The 17,739-nt window shown below is 46.1% G+C and overlaps 1 protein-coding gene across 1 annotated transcript in view; it reads left to right on the top strand.

Annotated features, from left to right (window-relative positions):
- Nucleotides 1-9,404, top strand: part of USP43 (ubiquitin specific peptidase 43) — a 52,745-nt gene extending 43,341 nt beyond the window's left edge. Inside the window, exons 14-15 of the mRNA XM_055576542.1 lie at nucleotides 308-472; nucleotides 7,669-9,404. Coding sequence (XP_055432517.1) covers nucleotides 308-472; nucleotides 7,669-8,750 — 1,247 coding nt within the window. The 3' untranslated portion in view covers nucleotides 8,751-9,404. The remainder of the gene's footprint in view (nucleotides 1-307; nucleotides 473-7,668) is intronic.
- The last annotated feature ends 8,335 nt before the right edge of the window (nucleotides 9,405-17,739 follow it).

Raw genomic sequence — 17,739 nt, 5'->3', positions numbered from 1 at the left:
TCCTCTGTCCATGGGATTCTCTAGGCCAGAATCCTGGAGTGGGTTGCCATGCCCTTCTACGGGGGCTCTTCCTGACCCAGGGATCGAACCTGGGCCTCCCACATTGCAGGCAGATTCTTTACCTTCTGAGCCACCAGGGAAGCTATGGTTCATCAATTACAGGTTCTCCTCTAGCAATTCACTTTCATTTCTGTAGCTCCGCTCTGTTTCTGTAGTTCTGGGCTCAGGGATGGGAATCTGGCGGTGAGAAGTGTTCTGGGGCCCCGGAAGGATGGTCCAGCCCACCTGCTCTGTGTTCCCTCTGCAGGTTCCACCAGCTCTTCCTTGTCTGACCACTGGCTCCTCCGGCTCGGGAGCAGTAACGGCAGTACAAGGGGCAGCCTGTTGTCCTGGAGCTCTGCCCCTGGCCCTGCGCGGCCCCGGTTGCCCGAGTCTGCCTTCTGCACCAACAGCCTGCCCAGGCAGGAGAAGGGTATGTTCCATCATGTCAGTTAAATTTGCTGATCTTATTTTCATTTTCTTTTCTTTTTTTAGAATATTTGTCTATTTATTTCACTGTGCTGGGTCTTGGCTGGGGCAGCATTACAAACTTTTAGGTGGGGCGTGTGGAATCTAGTTCCCTGATCAGGAATGGAATCTGGGCCCTCTGCACTGGGAGCGCAGGTCTTAGCCCCTGGATCAGCAGGGAAGTCCCAGTGCATTATATTCTGACTCACCCTATCTGGGCATTTCTTTTCTCTTCACATTTTTTATCTGTGCACACTTTAGGGTAGTGTCTGTTGAACAAAAACCAAAAGGCATTCTTTCCCAAGCTTGTCCATTCCTCATTAGCATGAGCCTCTGACAGGCTCATAAATTCACCCCAGGTCTGTTCAGAGGTTTAGGACCTTGGGCCATTTCTCAGTTCTCCCAAGAAAAAATGTGTTTCATATCGCTCACGGAGGCAACTTCAAGAGACAGCCAACTTTCCAACATAGTACTCAGACTGGGGTGGGGCATAGCTCTAGAAAACTCCCCAGAGAGACAGAGAGGGGTGGGGTGGAAGGAGAAGTAGTATTGGAGAGTCACTGACCTCCACACCCTTGCTGGCACGTTATGTATCTCATCTCCTCCAACTCTCTGGGAGAAGTGAGATGATCACCTTTTTACAAAAGAGAAAGCTGAACCTCAGACGTAACCAGTCACAAGCTCAGTTGCAAAGTAGCTGGGCTGCAGGAAGACCTGCTCCTTCTGGCTGCCTGAATCCTGGCTTTGCGGCTCTTAGGTGTAAATTCCAAATTCAAGTTTCAAGTTAGGACACGGGTCAGAGACTTGGTTCAAAAGGAGTGTTCCCTTTTGGAGTTTGAATATAATGGTGATAGATTTGGAACCTGTTTGAGAAGCCCTGAGATGGTTGAATATCCATCCTTATTTTCCTGTGAGTACTAAGCCTGGGCAAGATCAAAATCCAGCCCATAGGTTTTCAACAGTGGTTGGGCTTCCCTGGTGGGTCAGATGGTAAAGAATCTGCCTGCAATGCAGGAGATTCAGGTTCAGTCCCTGGGTTGGGAAGATCCCTTAGAAGAGAATGGCAACCCACTCCAGTTTTCTTGCTCGGAGAATTCCATGGATGGAGGAGCTTGGTGGGCTACAGTCTATGGGATTGCAAAGAGTCAGACACGACTGAGGGACTAACATTTTCACTTAGTACCACCTCCTCTCCCTATGGGTCTGTGGGAGAATTTTTTTTACTGTCCAAATGAGTAGAGGGGACAACTAGCATTTAGTCCCCAGGAGGCAAGGATGCTAAATGTCTTGCAATGCTCAGGGATGGTTCCACGCAGCACAGACTTGTCCTTCCCAAGTGCCAGCAGTTCCCCTGCAGAGAAACACTGATAGCCTGGCAGTTTGATCCTTCCGATAGCTCTGGTGATGGGACCTCATAATAATGAAGGCAATTTAAACAAAAATGAACAGATTCAAATTTATGGGGACCACAACTTATATAATTGGGGATGAACGTTAGGAGAGGCTCTGTTAAAAAGAAAAGGACACAGAAACACTTCTGTAATTGTATATAAAAACATGACCATGTGAAAAAATTGCTGAGGTCCTTTCAGAGGAGGGGCCCTAGGACTAAACCGTTTCAGTGTTGATGCTCCTGATGGTGAATTTCCTCTATGGCTTTTATTAAGCCTCAAAGGTTTTATTGTTTCTTTTTCAGTGCTTTCCAAATAGTATGTTATTTCAGTTTCGATTTCCTCTTTGATCTTAAGGTTATCAGGGTATTTCAATTGTTTAAGAGTTTTTAGTCACTCTTTTATTCTTGATACCTGATTTTATGGATCGTGATCCAAGAATGTTGTTTTCAAAAACGATTCCCTTTTTGTGATCAAGTAAGTACACGATGATTATTTTGTCAGTGTTATTTGTTATCTGTCAGTGTTCTGTGTACACAATTTACAAAATAATGTACATTGTCTGAGGAATGTGAGCTTTATATCTTTTGTTTTTGTTTTTGTTTTTAGCTTTATATCTTAAGTATTCAGTTAGGTGAGTCGATTGTTGTATTCAATTTCACCGTGTCCTTTTTAAAAATTGAATTATAGTTGATTTACAATGTTGTGTTAGCTTCTGGTGTACAGCAAAGTGATTTCCTGAACCTGCCTGCCAATGCAGGAGACATAAGAGACATGGATTCGATCCATGGGTTGGGAAGATCCCCTGGAGGAGGGCAACCCACTCCAGTATTCTTGCCTGGAGAATCCCATGGACAGAGGAGCCTGGCTGGCTACAGTCCATAGGGTCGCAAAAAGTTGGAAACAACAGAGTAACATCATACACGCATATATAACATATATTATATATATTTTTCAGATTCTTTTCCCTTGCAGGTTACTGCAAAATATTGATATAGTTCCCTGTGCTATTCAGTAGGTCCTTGTTGGTTACCTATTTTATATATAGTGAATTTTCATTTAAAAATGTTTTCTATTACTCATTCTTTTTTTTCTTATTTTTAGTGATTTGATCATGTTGCAATGTGTTCCCTTTTTCTCTTCCTTCACTTGGAAGTGCTGTTCTTTAACATCTTATTAATTGTTACTTCATGCTTCCCAATATTTATAATCAAATGTATTGTCCTATTATTATATGGATATGAGAAGCCTGCTGTTTCCTGGAGTCATTATGTTTCAGCACTGCCTCCTCTCTTTCCCCCATAAGATGACCTGTGTAACGCTTCCATGCCATTCCCCCCAGCTGAGAGATTAGAAATGTTCTCACATACTCCTTCCGGTCTGTTTCTGGAGCATGTCATTCCCCAGCTCTTAGATTTTGCTGAGATGGTTTCCTACTCTGTTGCAGATTGTCATCAGAATTCCTCTTGCTGTCACTTTCCTGTCCCAAACACACCAACTTAAGCTCACATAACACATCCTAAGACCACCTGTTCCCCGGGAGGGTGGATGGTACCTGGTTGCAGGGTTCCGCTGGGACACCGCTGTCTGTCGTCTTTTCATCACCCTCTTGCGGGCGTGGTGCTGACTTTTAGTGTTTGCTCAGAGTTCTTTTTAGGTATGCGTGATATGCTGTCTAACTCTCAGCAGAGCCGCAAATATTTTCTTTTCCTGGGAAGTATATGGTAGCTTGGGGGTGAAGGGCTCTTAGGTTATAGTTGTTTTTCTCTCGGGCATCTGTGGACGCTTTCCCACGGTCTATGAGGCCCCAAGGTTGCAGGTGACAACTTCTTTTTTTTCATGTGAGAGTCACTTGTTCTTTCTGGCTGGAAGCTTTGACCTTGGAATTTAGAAATCCTACCAGAATATGCCTGGGTCTGTGTTCGTTCATCAACCCTGCCTGGAACTTGGAATGCTCCTTCTCCAGATGCAGGCTTTTCTTTAAGGAAATGCTCTTTTTGTTTAATTATTGTCTTGCCTACTTTTCAAATTCCTGTTATTTGCCTCTTGACTCTCCTACATCTGTCCTCAAAAGTCTCCTAGCTTTGCCCTGCAATTTCTATCTCTTTGCCATTTTGCTCTGTGGCTTCAAACGCTTCTTTCACAATTATAGAATTTGTGAAATGTACCAAATGTCATAAATTTCAAGATCACTTCAGGGCACTAATCTGAGTCTTAACAGTGACCCTGAATGCCTTCAGTTCATTTACTGAAATTTAAAACCTGAAAGTCACATATTTCAGTCTCCTGTGTTTCTACACTGGAGTCTCATTGACAGCTTTTGTCTGTTTTCTTTGATGGCTCAAAAGAGCCTGTTCTGATGTTTCTGTTTATTCATATTCTCTGACTGCCAGACCCCCTTTGTTTGCTGTTTAGTCCCTTCAGTGGTGTCCGAGTCTTTTGCAACCCCATGGACTGCAGCCTGCCAGGCTCCTCCGTCTGTGGGATTTCCCAGGCACAAATACCAGAGTAGATTACCACGTCCTTCTCCAGCCAGACCCCTTTAAGTATGTTCTTACGTCTCTGTTTCTGCACATAGAGGCTGCCCTCTACCCTCTTTGAGTGGCGGGTGGTTCTTGGAGTGATGGACAGGGCCGGTGGCCTTGGCTCCTGAGAGAGTCTTTCTTTTATTTACTTGTTTATTTTTATTTTTGGCCGTGCTGAGTCTTCATTGCTGCCCGTGAGCTTTCCTCTAGTTGCGGCGATTGGGGCCTACTCTTCGTTGCAGTGCTGGGGCTTCTCATTGCTGTGGCTTCTCTTATTGGGGAGCACTTGCCCGCCCCCCCAACGCCCCCTGCCTTCCCCGAAAGCGAGGTCTTTGGTGAACAGGAAGCACTGGCTCCCAGTGGGTGCTTTCGCGTTTATTTTTCTGCTCCGCCAAAGCTCTGGCTCCTTCTCAGATCCAACAAACAGAATGAAATAAAATCCTGATTGGTAAGGTGCTTTCTCACTGCGTCTTGAGAAAGAGGAGCTGGGTACTTTGCGGACACCTGCGGTCCCGGTGACAGGATGCGGGGTGTCCGCGCCCCTCGATCGGGGGTGGGGGAAGGATGGAGAGCGGGCTCCGCTGCCTGCCAGGGCTGCAGTTGGCTCCTCCTGTTTTGAAAGGCTGAAAGTCACCGCTCTGTGACTCCTAATACAAAGCTTCTCTTTCTGCCCTTCCCCTGGGCTGTGGACCAGAAACAAAACCTTTCCACACATCTCAGCCCCCAGAACTGTTTTATTTATTTTTTTCCCTCCAAGGTGTGGGAATTTAATGATGGAACAACAACATCATTCAGGACTGGAATTACAAAGTATATGGGAGTGATGTTGTGTCCATCGCTGGCTAATCTAAAGTGCTTTAAAGAAAAATAAAAAATACCAAAGATTATCTGTGGAAAACCTGAAAGGCAAGATCTTCAGAACCTCGGAGATGCTGTCAGACGCCTCGTAGAGTTGACGGACTGTCTGTGCACCTCGGCTGGGTTACATGCTTGTGTGTTTTCCCAGCTGGCAGCTTGGGAACCCCTCGTATCTGCTCCTCTGACCTCCTGAGCACCCCCGCCCCCTGGGCCCTCTCCGTACAGCTCAGAGGTCGGCTTTGGTGGCTGCAGTCCTGCTCATTTTGGGAGCTGGGGACCGTGCCCCGTGGGAGAGTGGAGGACTGTGGGCAAGAGGCTGGTGCCCTTGCTCAGGGTGACCATCCTTGTGCCACATGGGCTTAGCTGAGGAGTCCTTTCTCAGTGGTGACAGGCATCTCATAAATCAAGGCGTCTTAACGGTGCAATGACTAACGACTTTTTAACTTTTAAAAATTGTGTTAAACACACATGACAGGGACTTCCCTGGTGGTCCAGTGGTTAGGACTCTGGACTTCACAGTCAAGGTTCCTGGGTTCAACCCCTGGTTGGGAAACTAAGATCCCACAAACCAGGAAAACAAACACACACACACACACAATAGGCTTTGCCATCGTGACCATCTGTAAGTGTACCGTTCGGTGGTATTAAGTACATTCACATTGTTGTACCACCACCAAAAACCACCCCTATAACTCTTCTCATCTTGTAAATCTGAAACCCTGAACCTGGTAAACACTAATTCCCTGTTTCCTCCTCCCCCAGCCCCTGGCAGCCACCATTTTACTTTCTGTTTCTCTGCTTTTGGCTGCTCAGAGTCCTTCTTAGAGTGTGATCATACAGTATGTGTCTTTCTGGTGACTGGCTATTTGGGGGTCCCATGAGATTCCATATGAATTTTAGGATGAGTTTTTCTATTTCTGTTTAAAACCTCATGGGTATTTTGATAGGGATTGCACTAAATCCATATATTTCTTTGGGTAATATTGACAATTTTTTTGAAGATTTAAAAAATTATTTATTGTTCTTATTGCTATTTTATTTTGATTTTTTTGCCATGCTGTGAGGCATGTGGGATCTTAGTTCCCAGACCAGGATTTGAACCTGTGCCCCCTGCCTTGGAAGTGCAGAGTCTTAACCATGGACCACCAGGGAAGGCCTGACATTTTAACAATATTCAATCTTCAAATCCATGAACACAAGATCTGTTTTCATTTATTTATGTCATCTTTCATTTCTTTCAGCAATGTTTTTCAGTTTTCAGTGTAGAAGTCACCTCCTTGCTTAAGTTGGTGCCTGAGGTGTTTTTTTTTTTTTTTGACACTGATTGACTATGTCTTCAGGAAGGATACACAGTCTTGGGTATATGTATGTTCCCTTTAACTCCCTATAACTCTTCTCATCTTGTAAATCTGAAACCCTGAAATGTTGAGAGTAGGGAAAGAATTGAGAAGAAAATAAAAAACACACAGCACCCCCATGGTTCCTTCGACATCTTGTCATTTAGTATTTATTTCTCTATACTTCTTTGTATGTTTTCATATGTACACATGCACAGATCTATACTTATACCTGTGTGTGTATATATATATTTTTGCAAGTTGGATTACTCTTTTTCTAGACTCTGTATCGTCCTTAATAGTACGTATCAAAAGCATCTTTCTATGTCACAAAACGCAAAATGGAGAATCTGGCAATTCTGATAAAATTAAACACATGATCCTCTTCTTTTTTTTTTTAAGCCTAAGGGAGATTGGTGCATTTGAAAGGTACAAGCACTTGATTTGACCTGAAAAGGCAGGGATTTTTGCTGAGCATTCTGTTCCATGACCATATTTAAGATGAATGAAAAGAATCTTAAATCTTAGGCCAGTGGCCTCAGAGACTGAGCTTCCTCGGGAGTCTGCACTGCCTGGCACATAGCTACCTTCGTTGGCCCTGGCTTGCCCTGTGGCTTCACATATATAAATGGAGCCCATGAAACAGTGAGTGAAAACGTTGGTGTTCCCAAGGGCAGGAGCCATAGTCTTGTTCACTGCTATGTCCCCAGCACTCAGGATGGTGCCTGATCATCAGAGGTGCTCGGTCAGTGCTTGTTGGATGTGGCTACTCTTACTGCTTGGGTGCTAAGTTGCTTCAGTTGTGTCTGACTTGTTTGCGACCCCATGGACTATAGCCTGCCAGGCTCCTCTGTCCATGGGATTCCCCAGGCAAGAATACTGGAGTGGGTTGCCATGCCCTTCTCCAGGGGATCTTCCTGACCTAGGGATGGAACTTGGGTCTCCTGCATTGCAGGTGGATTCTTTACCATCTGAACCACCAGGGAAGCCCCTACTCTTACTGCAGCTGGAGGGCAAGTCAGGCACTGATGCTCTTGGTGTCTCTTTCAGGAGGCTTGGAGTCCAGGCCTTTGGCACGAGGCATCCAAGGCCGCAGTATCAGCATGAAGGTGCCTACGCCTTCCCGAGCAAAGCAGGGGGCCTTCAAGACCATGCCCCTCCGCTGGTCTTTTGGCCCCAGGGAGAAACCGCTGGGCACATCTGTCGAGCTGGTGGAGTACCTGGAGTCCAGACGGAGACCTCGGTCCACGAGCCAGTCCATCGTGCAGCTGCTGACGGGTCCTGCCGGCAGTCACCAGAAGTCACATGCCACCCTCTCTGCGGAGAGTGAAGACAGTAGGCGAACCAGCGACACAGTGCTGGCCGCAGCGCCCTGCCCCTCTGGCCATCCTGGCCACTGCGTGGTCCCTGGCAACTCAGATGGCCCGAATGCAGCCAGGAAGCTCAAGGAAAACTCAAGTCAGGACATCAGGCTGCCCAAACAGTTTGACTTGCCCCTCACAGTGATGTCCTCAACAGAAGATGATGGGAGACGAGCCCGGCCTGAGGGCCAAAGGACCACAAGCTGTAAGAGAAGTGGCCTAACCGGGAGCTGTGGCCAAGCACCGTCCCCCAAGGAGGGTCCCAGCGCTGCGGCGTTACCTAGAAAGAGTGCAGACAGTCGCCCAAACAGCCCAGGCAAGATGAGGGCTAATGGGGAGAGAAGGGACCCTGAGACAGACAGATTCCCACAAGGGACCCTCACCCTTCTGAGGTCTGTGTTTTGGAAGAAGGAGATCAGGAAGAGGGACAGGCCAGAGGCAGCCCCCCAGGTGGCCCCCGTCTCCCTGGTGAGCGGCAGGAGGAGCCCAGCTGTGGATGGGGAGGCCCGAAGCTCGTCTCCATCCCTCAGGATTCGACAGAGCCTGGCCAGGGGCCCAGCTGGCCACGTGGAAAGAGAGAGGGACATCCGGTCAGCGCCCAGCTCTCTGCTCCTCCCTCGCAAGACTGGCAGGCCCCCGAGGGCCAGCGCCCTCGGCATGTCACAGAGGAGTGTCCCCGGGGAGCAGACGTCTTTTGGCACCTTGCCGAAGGTGAAATACCACACGCTGTCCTTACGTCGGAAGAAATCCTTGCCCGAGTCCAGCTTCTGATTGTGTGCTCTGGGGGGAGCTGCCATTCTCTCGGCTCTGCACCGAGCACCTGTGGGCAATCCGTGTTGAGAGTGGGACTGGGGGAAGCCAGTTGTCTTCTCTTGACCCCTGAAAATTAAAATTTCTGGTCTCTGTATCTGTATTTCCAACACCAGACGTCTGAAAAGACCTTCCTGTGTTGTTAGCTGCTTGTGTGTTTCCAGACCACTAGAGGGTGCTGGTTGGTCAGTATAACCGTTTCAGGGCAAGAACTGCTGTTTTAAGGAATTCCAGGGCCTGAGTACTTGTATTAAGGAATGATTAATAAGAACCTTCAGTACTAAATCAAATATTGTCATTGGCTTCTCCTAAACCTTGTTTTTTAATAATGGACTTAACAGGAAAATCTTTTCCTCCTGATCTTTCTCTGGGATGAAGCATTAAGGATGCCAAAAAAAGCAAGTGGTAGGTGCACTAAAGCAGGATTCTAGAATGAACGGAGAGTATTTTAGGAGAGTATTTAATATATAACAATTGTATTAAAGTTTTTCAAGGTATTTAAGAAAGATAACTATTTTGATACTAGGGGGAAAAGGAAGTTCTTTTTTTAAAAAAAAAATTAACTGTGAGATCTATGTACAATTTTAATAAAAGTTCATCCATGAAACATGCAAATAGCTCTCTGAATTATTCAAGTTAGACAAATGCTCTTGTTTCTGCTGCATAAACTTAGCTCATTGCTTTTTCCCCCCATTTAACCATTTAAAAAAAAATGAAGTATAACTGGACTTCCCTGGCAGTCCAGTGGTTAAGACCCTGCACTTCCAATGCAGGGGGCACAGGTTTGACCCCACTAAGATCTGCATGCCACATGGCATGGTCAAAAAAAATAAGTTGATTTCCAAAGTCATGTTCACTTCAGCTGTACAACACAATGATTCAGTTATAGATAGATGGATCCTTTTTCAGATTCTTTCCCCTTATAGGTTATTAAAAATACTGAGTATAGTTCCTTGTTGGTTATCTAAGCTCACTGCTGTTGATATCAGAAAGTCATTGATTGCGTTGTTTCTGAAAATTTTAAGTACTTTTAATTAAAATGACTTGCTGTTTGCTAAGGAAATAGAAGTCCCCCCAGGTCTCTCTCTGGAAAGCATGTACTTTCAAGGACCAGAGTCTGAGCCTGTCTTGATGGATCATCACCGGGGTCCTTGGACTCCTTCATGATAGAAACTGATGACCGGCCAGAGGAGGAATACAGGCAAGGCTTTACCGGGACTCGTGCTGCAGCAGGAGGGAGTGAAGGCAAGCAATGGGTGCCCTTGTTCCCTCCCTGCGGAGGGCAGGCTGGTCCCTAAAATGGGGTTAGGGTGGTTGGGTCTGAGGGGTGGCTTAGGTGGTCTGCCCACCCCCTTGGTGGTGCTGTGTGCAGGGATCATGGGCAGGACCCTGCAATTGCTCCCTGCCCCTCAGACGTGGCAGTTGGGTTTTGGCCTTTTTTTATCTTCTTGTTTATAATTTGGGCCAACTGCCCATGTGGAGAAGGCAATGGCACCCCACTCCAGTACTCTTGCCTGGAAAATCCCATGGACGGAGGAGCCTGGTGGGCTGCAGTCCATGGGGTCACGAAGAGTTGGACACGACTGAGTGACTTCACTTTCACTTTTCACTTTCATGCATTGGAGAAGGAAATGGCAACCCACTCCAGTGTTCTTGCCTGGAGAATCCCAGGGACGGGGGAGCCTGGTGGGCTGCCATCTATGGGGTCGCACAGAGTCGGACACGACTGAAGCGACTTAGCAGCAGCAGCAGCCTATATGTGCAGTTATTTTTAGTTTCCTTATAGTTTCTTTGTATCTGTTCCTCTGGGACATTTGTCCAGGTACAAGCACTGCAAAGGGTCCCAGGTCCCAGCCTGTCTCAAGGTGACTGTCCTCCGTTTTCTAGAACTTTGCACACTTTTCATAGCTGTTTTAACAAATATTGCCTCACTTATGGGGAAGCTGCTAAACCTGACTCTGATAGAGAAATCCTTTTCCAGATTCCCTTGTAAGTTTTTAAAAATATTGAGCATAGTTCCTTATTGGTTATCTAAGCTCATAGCTGTTGATATCAGCAATGGTATCAGACAGAGGGCTTGACAGGTAAGGTGACTGGAGAGTCTCTATTTCAACAGTCCATTTTCTAGAAATACTTCCTTTCCATTTAAGACACCCGACTTAAATTAAGTCTTTCCTCATACACTTGGCATGACTCATTGGTGTGTCTCTGCTACTGTTCTTTTTCTAAGAAGGAAGAATGAGGTTCTTTTTCTTCCCCATAAGAAAGACTGTACTTTTGAAAAAATGGAGTATAATTACAATATTGCATTCGTTTCAGCTGTACAGGAAGTGAATCAGCTATGTTTACTTACATCCCCTCCCTCTTGGGCCTCCCTGCCACCCACCCCTCTAGGTCATCACAGAGCACTGAGCTGAGCTCCCTGTGCTACACAGATCATCTATTTTCCTAGCTATTTTACACATGGTAGTGTATATCAACCCTAATCTCCCAATTCATCCCACCCTCCCCTTCCCTGATGAAACAGGTTCATCTGTTCCGTGTTTCTAGATTACAATAGCCAGGACGTGGACGTCAACCTAAATGTCTATCAACAGATGAATGGATAAAGACGATGTGGTACACATATACCATGAAATATCACTCAGCCATAAGAATGAACAAAATTCGGTCCTTTGTAGAGACTATGTACTTTGGAGCACCACTTCCAAGACAGAACTGAGATGACAGAGGAAATGAGCAGGGGGGCCCACCACCTGACACCAGAGAGAGATGTATGTTATCAGTGGACCAGAGTACATTTCAAAAGAAGTCTGTTGTTTTCTCCAAGTCTTAATCCACGTGCTCTCAGGTGATGGGGAAGACACACGTGTCCTCCTGGGTTACGGGAGTCTAGGAGTCCTCCTGCTGTATCTGGTTCTTTCTCCTCTGTTGACACTCATTCATCATCTTTCACTCCCAAGCTCTTCCTAAGCCCAGCCCCACTTCCTTTGTCCTCTAAGGGGTTGGGTTGTGACCCAGGCTTCTCCCTTTTGAACACCCTTGGATATCATGAGCAGGGCCCAGTTGTTAGCAGTTTTCTCTTTAATACACCACAGATTGGAGCACTTGCCCTAGGCTATGGATTTGGAATAGGAAGAGGCAATTACACTTGGACGCTGTGCTTTTATCTGCCACACCACACCTTCTGCAAGGATGCCCGAGTTCCCTTGTATCACTTTCCCATCTAGAGGGACCTTGTAGGGAAGGCTGGGAGAACAGGGCATGGGAAAGGATGGGGTCAGATTTCTGCCCAGATTGGAGGCTAAGACTATCGGACACAGAACCACCCTCAGGTCTGTTGTTGGTGAAATGGATTTTTCAGCTGTTCCAGTGACTCAGTGTTGGTGTGAAGACTAAATGGAGTCTTGGTTGGGGGGGTGGGGGGGGGCTGCTCATTGGAGATGGTGAGCCGCATGCAATTTTGTGGACTTGTTATTACTCTGCTCTACAGAGAACCCCATGAACAGTATGAAAAGGCAAAAAGATAGGACACTGAAAATGAACTCACAGGTCGGTAGGTGCCCAATATGCTAATGGAGATCAGTGGAGAAATAACTCCAGAAAGAATGAAGAGACAGAGCCAAAGCAAAAACATCATCTAGTCGTGGGTGTGACTGGTGATAGAAGCAAAGTCCGATGCTGTAAAGAGCAATACTGCAGGAACCTGGAATGTTAGGTCCATGAATCAAAGCAAATTGGAAGTGGTCAAACAGGAGATGGCAAGAGTGAACGCTGACATGTTAGGAATCAGAGAACTAAAATGGACTGGAATGGGTGAATTTAACTCAGATGAACATTTTATCTACTACTGTGGGCAAGAATCCCTTAGAAGAAATGGAGTAGCCATCATAGTCAACAAAAGAGTCTGAAATGCAGTGCTGCTGCTGCTAAGTCGCTTCAGTCGTGTCCAACTCTGTGTGACCCCATAGACAGCAGCCCACCAGGCTCCCCTGTCCCTGGGGTTCTCCAGGCAAGAACACTGGAGTGGGTTGCCATTTCTGAAATGCAATACTTGGATGCAATCTCAAAAACGACAGAATGATCTCTGTTCATTTCCAAGGCAAACCATTCAATATCATGGTAATCCAAGTCTATGCCCCAACCAATAATGCTGAAGAAGCTGAAGTTGAATGGTTCTATGACACTACCCTTATGGCAGAAAGTGAAGAGGAACTCAAAACCCTCTTGATGAAAGTGAAAGTGGAGAGTGAAAAAGTTGGCTTAAAGCTCAACATTCAGAAAACAAAGATCATGGCATCCAGTCCCATCACTTCATGGGAAATAGATGGGGAAACAGTGGAAACAGTGTCAAGACTTTATTTTTCTGGGCTCCAAAATCACTGCAGATGGTGACTGCAGCCATGAAATTAAAAGACGCTTACTCCTTGGAAGGAAAGTTATGACCAACCTAGATAGCATATTGAAAAGCAGAGACATTACTTTCCCAACAAAGGTTCGTCTAGTCAAGGCTATGGTTTTTCCTCTGGTCATGTATGGATGTGAGAGTTGGACTGTGAAGAAGGCTGAGTGCCGAAGAATTGATGGTTTTGAACTGTGGTGTTGGAGAAGACTCTTGAGAGTCCCTTGGACTGCAAGGAGATCCAACCGGTCCATTCTGAAGGAGATCAGCCCCGGGATTTCTTTGGAGGGAATGATGCTGAAGCTGAAACTCCAGTACTTTGGCCACCTCATGCGAAGAGTTGACTCACTGGAAAAGACTCTGATGCTGGGAGGGATTGGGAGCAGGAGGAGAAGGGGACGACAGAGGATGAGATGGCTGGATGGCATCACTGACTGGATGGACGTGAGTCTGAGTGAACTCCGGGAGTTGGTGATGGACAGGGAGGCCTGGTGTGCTGCGATTCATGGGGTCGCAAAGAGTCGGACATGACTAAGTGACTGATCTGATCTGATCTGATCTGATGAAGACCTACAAGACCTTCTAGAACTAACACCCAAAAAAGATGTCCTTTTCATTACAGGGGACTGGAATGCAAAAGTAGGAAGTCAAGACACACCTGGAGTAACAGGCAAATTTGGCCTTGGAGTACAGAATGAAGCAGGGCAAAGGCTAATAGAGTTCTGTCAAGAGAACGCACTGGTCATAGCAAACACCCTCTTCCAACACCACCAGAGAAGTCTCTACACATGGACATCACCAGATGGTCAATACTGAAATCAGATTGATTATATTCTTTGCAGCCAAAGATGGAGAAGCTCTAAAGAGTCAGCAGAAACAAGACCGGGAGCTGACTATGGCTCAGATCATGAACTCCTCATTGGCAAATTCAGACTTAAATTGAAGAAAGTAGGGAAACCCACTAGACCACTCAGGTATGACCTAAATCAAATCCCTTACGATTATACAGTGGAAGTGACAAATAGATTCAAGGGATTAGATCTGATAGACAAAGTGCCTGATGAACTATGGACGGAGGTTTGTGACACTGTACAGGAGACAGGGAACAAGACCATCCCCAAGAAAGAGAAATGCAAAAAAGCAAAATGGCTGTCTGAAGAGGCCTTAGAAATAGTTGTGAAAAGAAGAGGAGCAAAAAGCAAAGGAGAAAAGGAAAGCATCTGAATGCAGAGTTCCAAAGAACAGCAAGGAGAGATAAGAAAGGCTTCCTCAGTGATCAGTGTCAAGAAATAGAGGAAAACAACAGGATGAGAAAGACTAGAGATCTCTTCAAGAAAATTAGAGATCGAGGGAACATTTCATGCAAAGATGAGCAAAATAAAGGGCAGAAATGGTATGGACCTAACAGAAGCAGAAGATATTAAGAAGAGGTGGCAAGAATACACAGAAGAACTGTACAAAAAAGATATTCATGACCCAGATAATCACGATGGTGTGATCACTCACCTACAGCCAGACATCCTGGAATGTGAAGTCAAGTAGGCCTTAGGAAGCATCATTACAAACAAAACTAGTGGAGGTGATGGAATTCCAGCTGAGCTATTTCAAATCCTAAAAGATGATGCTGTGAAAGTGCTGCACTCAATATGTCAGCAAATTTGGAAAGCTCAGCAATGGCCACAGGACTGGAAAAGGTCAGTTTTCATTCCAATCTCAAAGAAAAGCAATGCCAAAGAATGCTCAAACTACTGTACAATTGCACTCATCTCACATGCTAGTAAAGTAATGCTCAAAATTCTCCAATCCAGGCTTCAGTAGTATGTGAACTGTGAGCTTCCAGATGTTCAAGCTGGATTTAGAAAAGGCAGAGGAACTAGAGATCAAATTGCCAACATCTGTTGGATTATCAAAAAAGCAAGAGAGTTCCAGAAAAACATCTATTTCTGCTTTATTGACTATGCCAAAGCCTTCGACTGTGTAGATCACCACACACTGTGGAAAATTCTGAAAGAGATGGGAATACCAGACCTGCCTCTTGAGAAATCTGTATGCAGGTCAGGAAGCAACAGTTAGAACTGGACATGGAACAACAGACTGGTTCCAAATAGGGAAGGGAGAACGTCAAGGCTGTATATTGTCATCCTGCTTATTTAACTTATATGCAGAGTACATCATGAGAAAAGCTGCGCTGGAAGAAGCACAAGCTGGAATCAAGATTGCTGGGAAAAATATCAGTAACCTCAGATACGCAGGTTACACCACCCTTATGGCAGAAAGTGAAGGAGAACTAAAGCGTCTCTTGATGAAAGTGAAAGAGGAGCATGAAAACGTTGGCTTAAAGCTCAACATTCAGAACACTAAGATCATGGCATTTGGTCCCATCACTTCATGGCAAATAGATGAGGAAACAGTGGAAACAGTGACAGACTTTATTTTTTTAGGCTCCAAAATCACTGCAGCCATGAAATTAAAAGACGCTTACTCCTTGGAAGAAAAGTTATGACCAACCTACACAGCATAACAAAAAGCAGAGACATTACTTTGCCAACAAAGGCCCATCTAGTCAGAGCTATGGTTTTTCCAGTGGTCATGTATGGATGTGAGAGTCGGACTATAAAGAAAGCTGAGCACCAAAGAATTGATGCTTTTGAACTGTGGTGTTAGGGAAAACTCTTGAGAGTCCCTTGGACTGCAAGGAGATCTAACCAGTCTATCCTAAAGGAGATCAGTCCTGAATATTCATTGGAAGGACTGATGCTGGAGCTGAAACTGCAATACTTTGACCACCTGATGCGAAGAACCAACTCATTTGAAAAGACCCTGATGCTGGGAAAGATTGAAGAGGGGAGGAGAAGGGGACGACAGAGGATGAGATGGGTGGATGGCATCACCAACTCAATGGACATGAGCTTGAGTAAACTCCTGGAGTTGGTGATGGACAGGGAAGCCTGCCATGCTGCAGTCCATGGAGTCACAAAGAGTCGGACACGACTGAGCCACTGAACTGAACTGAACAGAGAATGCAACTATAAAATAGGTTTGGAGCCACAGTGACCCCTGGTGGCCATTTCTCTTATTGCATGATGCCTTCCCCTCAACAACTTCGTTTTTCCCCTGTGTTTCAACCTAAGAGTTGTGGGTTTTCATTTGCTAGACTGGTGAGATATCCCATCCTGAAAAGGCAGCAGGGCCTACGTGGACACAGGGACATCCGGAAGGCAATGGGGTGGGGGCATCCAGTCAGAGGGAGACCAAAGTCCCCAGACAGGAAATTCAACTTCAGGGAGCTTGGGGTCCCAGCCAGACAGTCCAGCTGAGGATGGGTTCACCCGTAGGTCTCTGACTACTTTGGCTGCAGGGACAGTGGAGCAGGCCTACTGACACGGATATCTTTCTTCCTGAGACCTTTCTTTCTGAGCTGTCATTCAACGTGGCTTCCTTTGAGGAACCCCAGGGGCCGAGGTCTTCCCTCACCTTGGAGTCCTCGAGTCTTGGCTCTCCCAGAATGTGGATCAGGGCCAGCGTGGATGCTTCCCAGATGCAGCCCCTCCCCACTCATCCACCTCACCCCCCACCATCAAAGGAGGGGCCCCTTAGCCCCACTCCACCCTGAGAGGAGGCAGAGCCTTAAAGAGAGCAGGTGAGGACCCCACGTCCGGGGCTGGGTGGTGGCCAAGCTTGACCTGGAGCCCAGTCCTGGTGCAACCCCAAGACTGCCTGCAGGGCTGGCTCCAGCCCTTCTTGTCCTGAAGCTGCCTTCTCTGTCTCTGGTCACCAGTCACATCAGTCATTTTCTTAATGGTGTCGTCCCTCCCCTGCCTCCCAGCCCCTACTGACCTTCCATCATTCTGGCCTAGGCACCTCCAGGCACCCTGACACCCAACAACAATAATGACACAGAAGGTCATCTTGCTGACTCGAGGCCTGCCCTGACTTAAGAGTCCTAAATTCTGGAGACACATCCTGGCCTGCTGCCTTATCCTGGGGCTGCCTGGGTTCCTTGGTGATCATATGGTCTGGACACTGTGCTTTTTTTTTTTTTTTTGGCTGCGCTGGGTCTTTGTTTGCAGCTCTTGGGCTTAGTTGCCCTGCAGCATATGGGATCTTAGTTCCCCAACCACGGATCAAACCTGAATCCCCTGCCTTGGAAGGTGGGCCACCAGGGAAGTCAGTCCCTGACATTTTCCTTTATAAATTCAGGGATATGTACATGCAGATGTGTACCACGTATGTTAATTTTGTAAATGGCTTGAGTTCAGGGAGGAAATTTGGGCCCTCTTTCAACTATAAATATTAGAAAAAGTTTGAAGCAGTAGTTACAAAATTAGTGCAAAAAATATATCCTACACTTTCCAAGATCTGAAGAATCATTAACTGTTGTGTTTAAGAAAAACTAAACTAAGCAAAACATCCACCAATAATAACGATGGCCGTTTTAAATGAATTTTACTTTGAGAATGTAAGAAAAGGCTGGAATGAGCTGGATGCCCCAGGGCAGAAGTTCTCAAGATTTGTTGCAATTTAGAATCCACGGGAAAAAAAATTTAA

This window comes from Bubalus kerabau, chromosome 4, assembly GCF_029407905.1.
Source record: "Bubalus kerabau isolate K-KA32 ecotype Philippines breed swamp buffalo chromosome 4, PCC_UOA_SB_1v2, whole genome shotgun sequence".
In the NCBI taxonomy this organism is placed as follows: domain Eukaryota; kingdom Metazoa; phylum Chordata; class Mammalia; order Artiodactyla; family Bovidae; genus Bubalus; species Bubalus kerabau.
The sequence above is the reverse complement of the archived record's forward strand: the minus strand, read 5'-3'. Positions and strand labels throughout refer to the sequence as shown.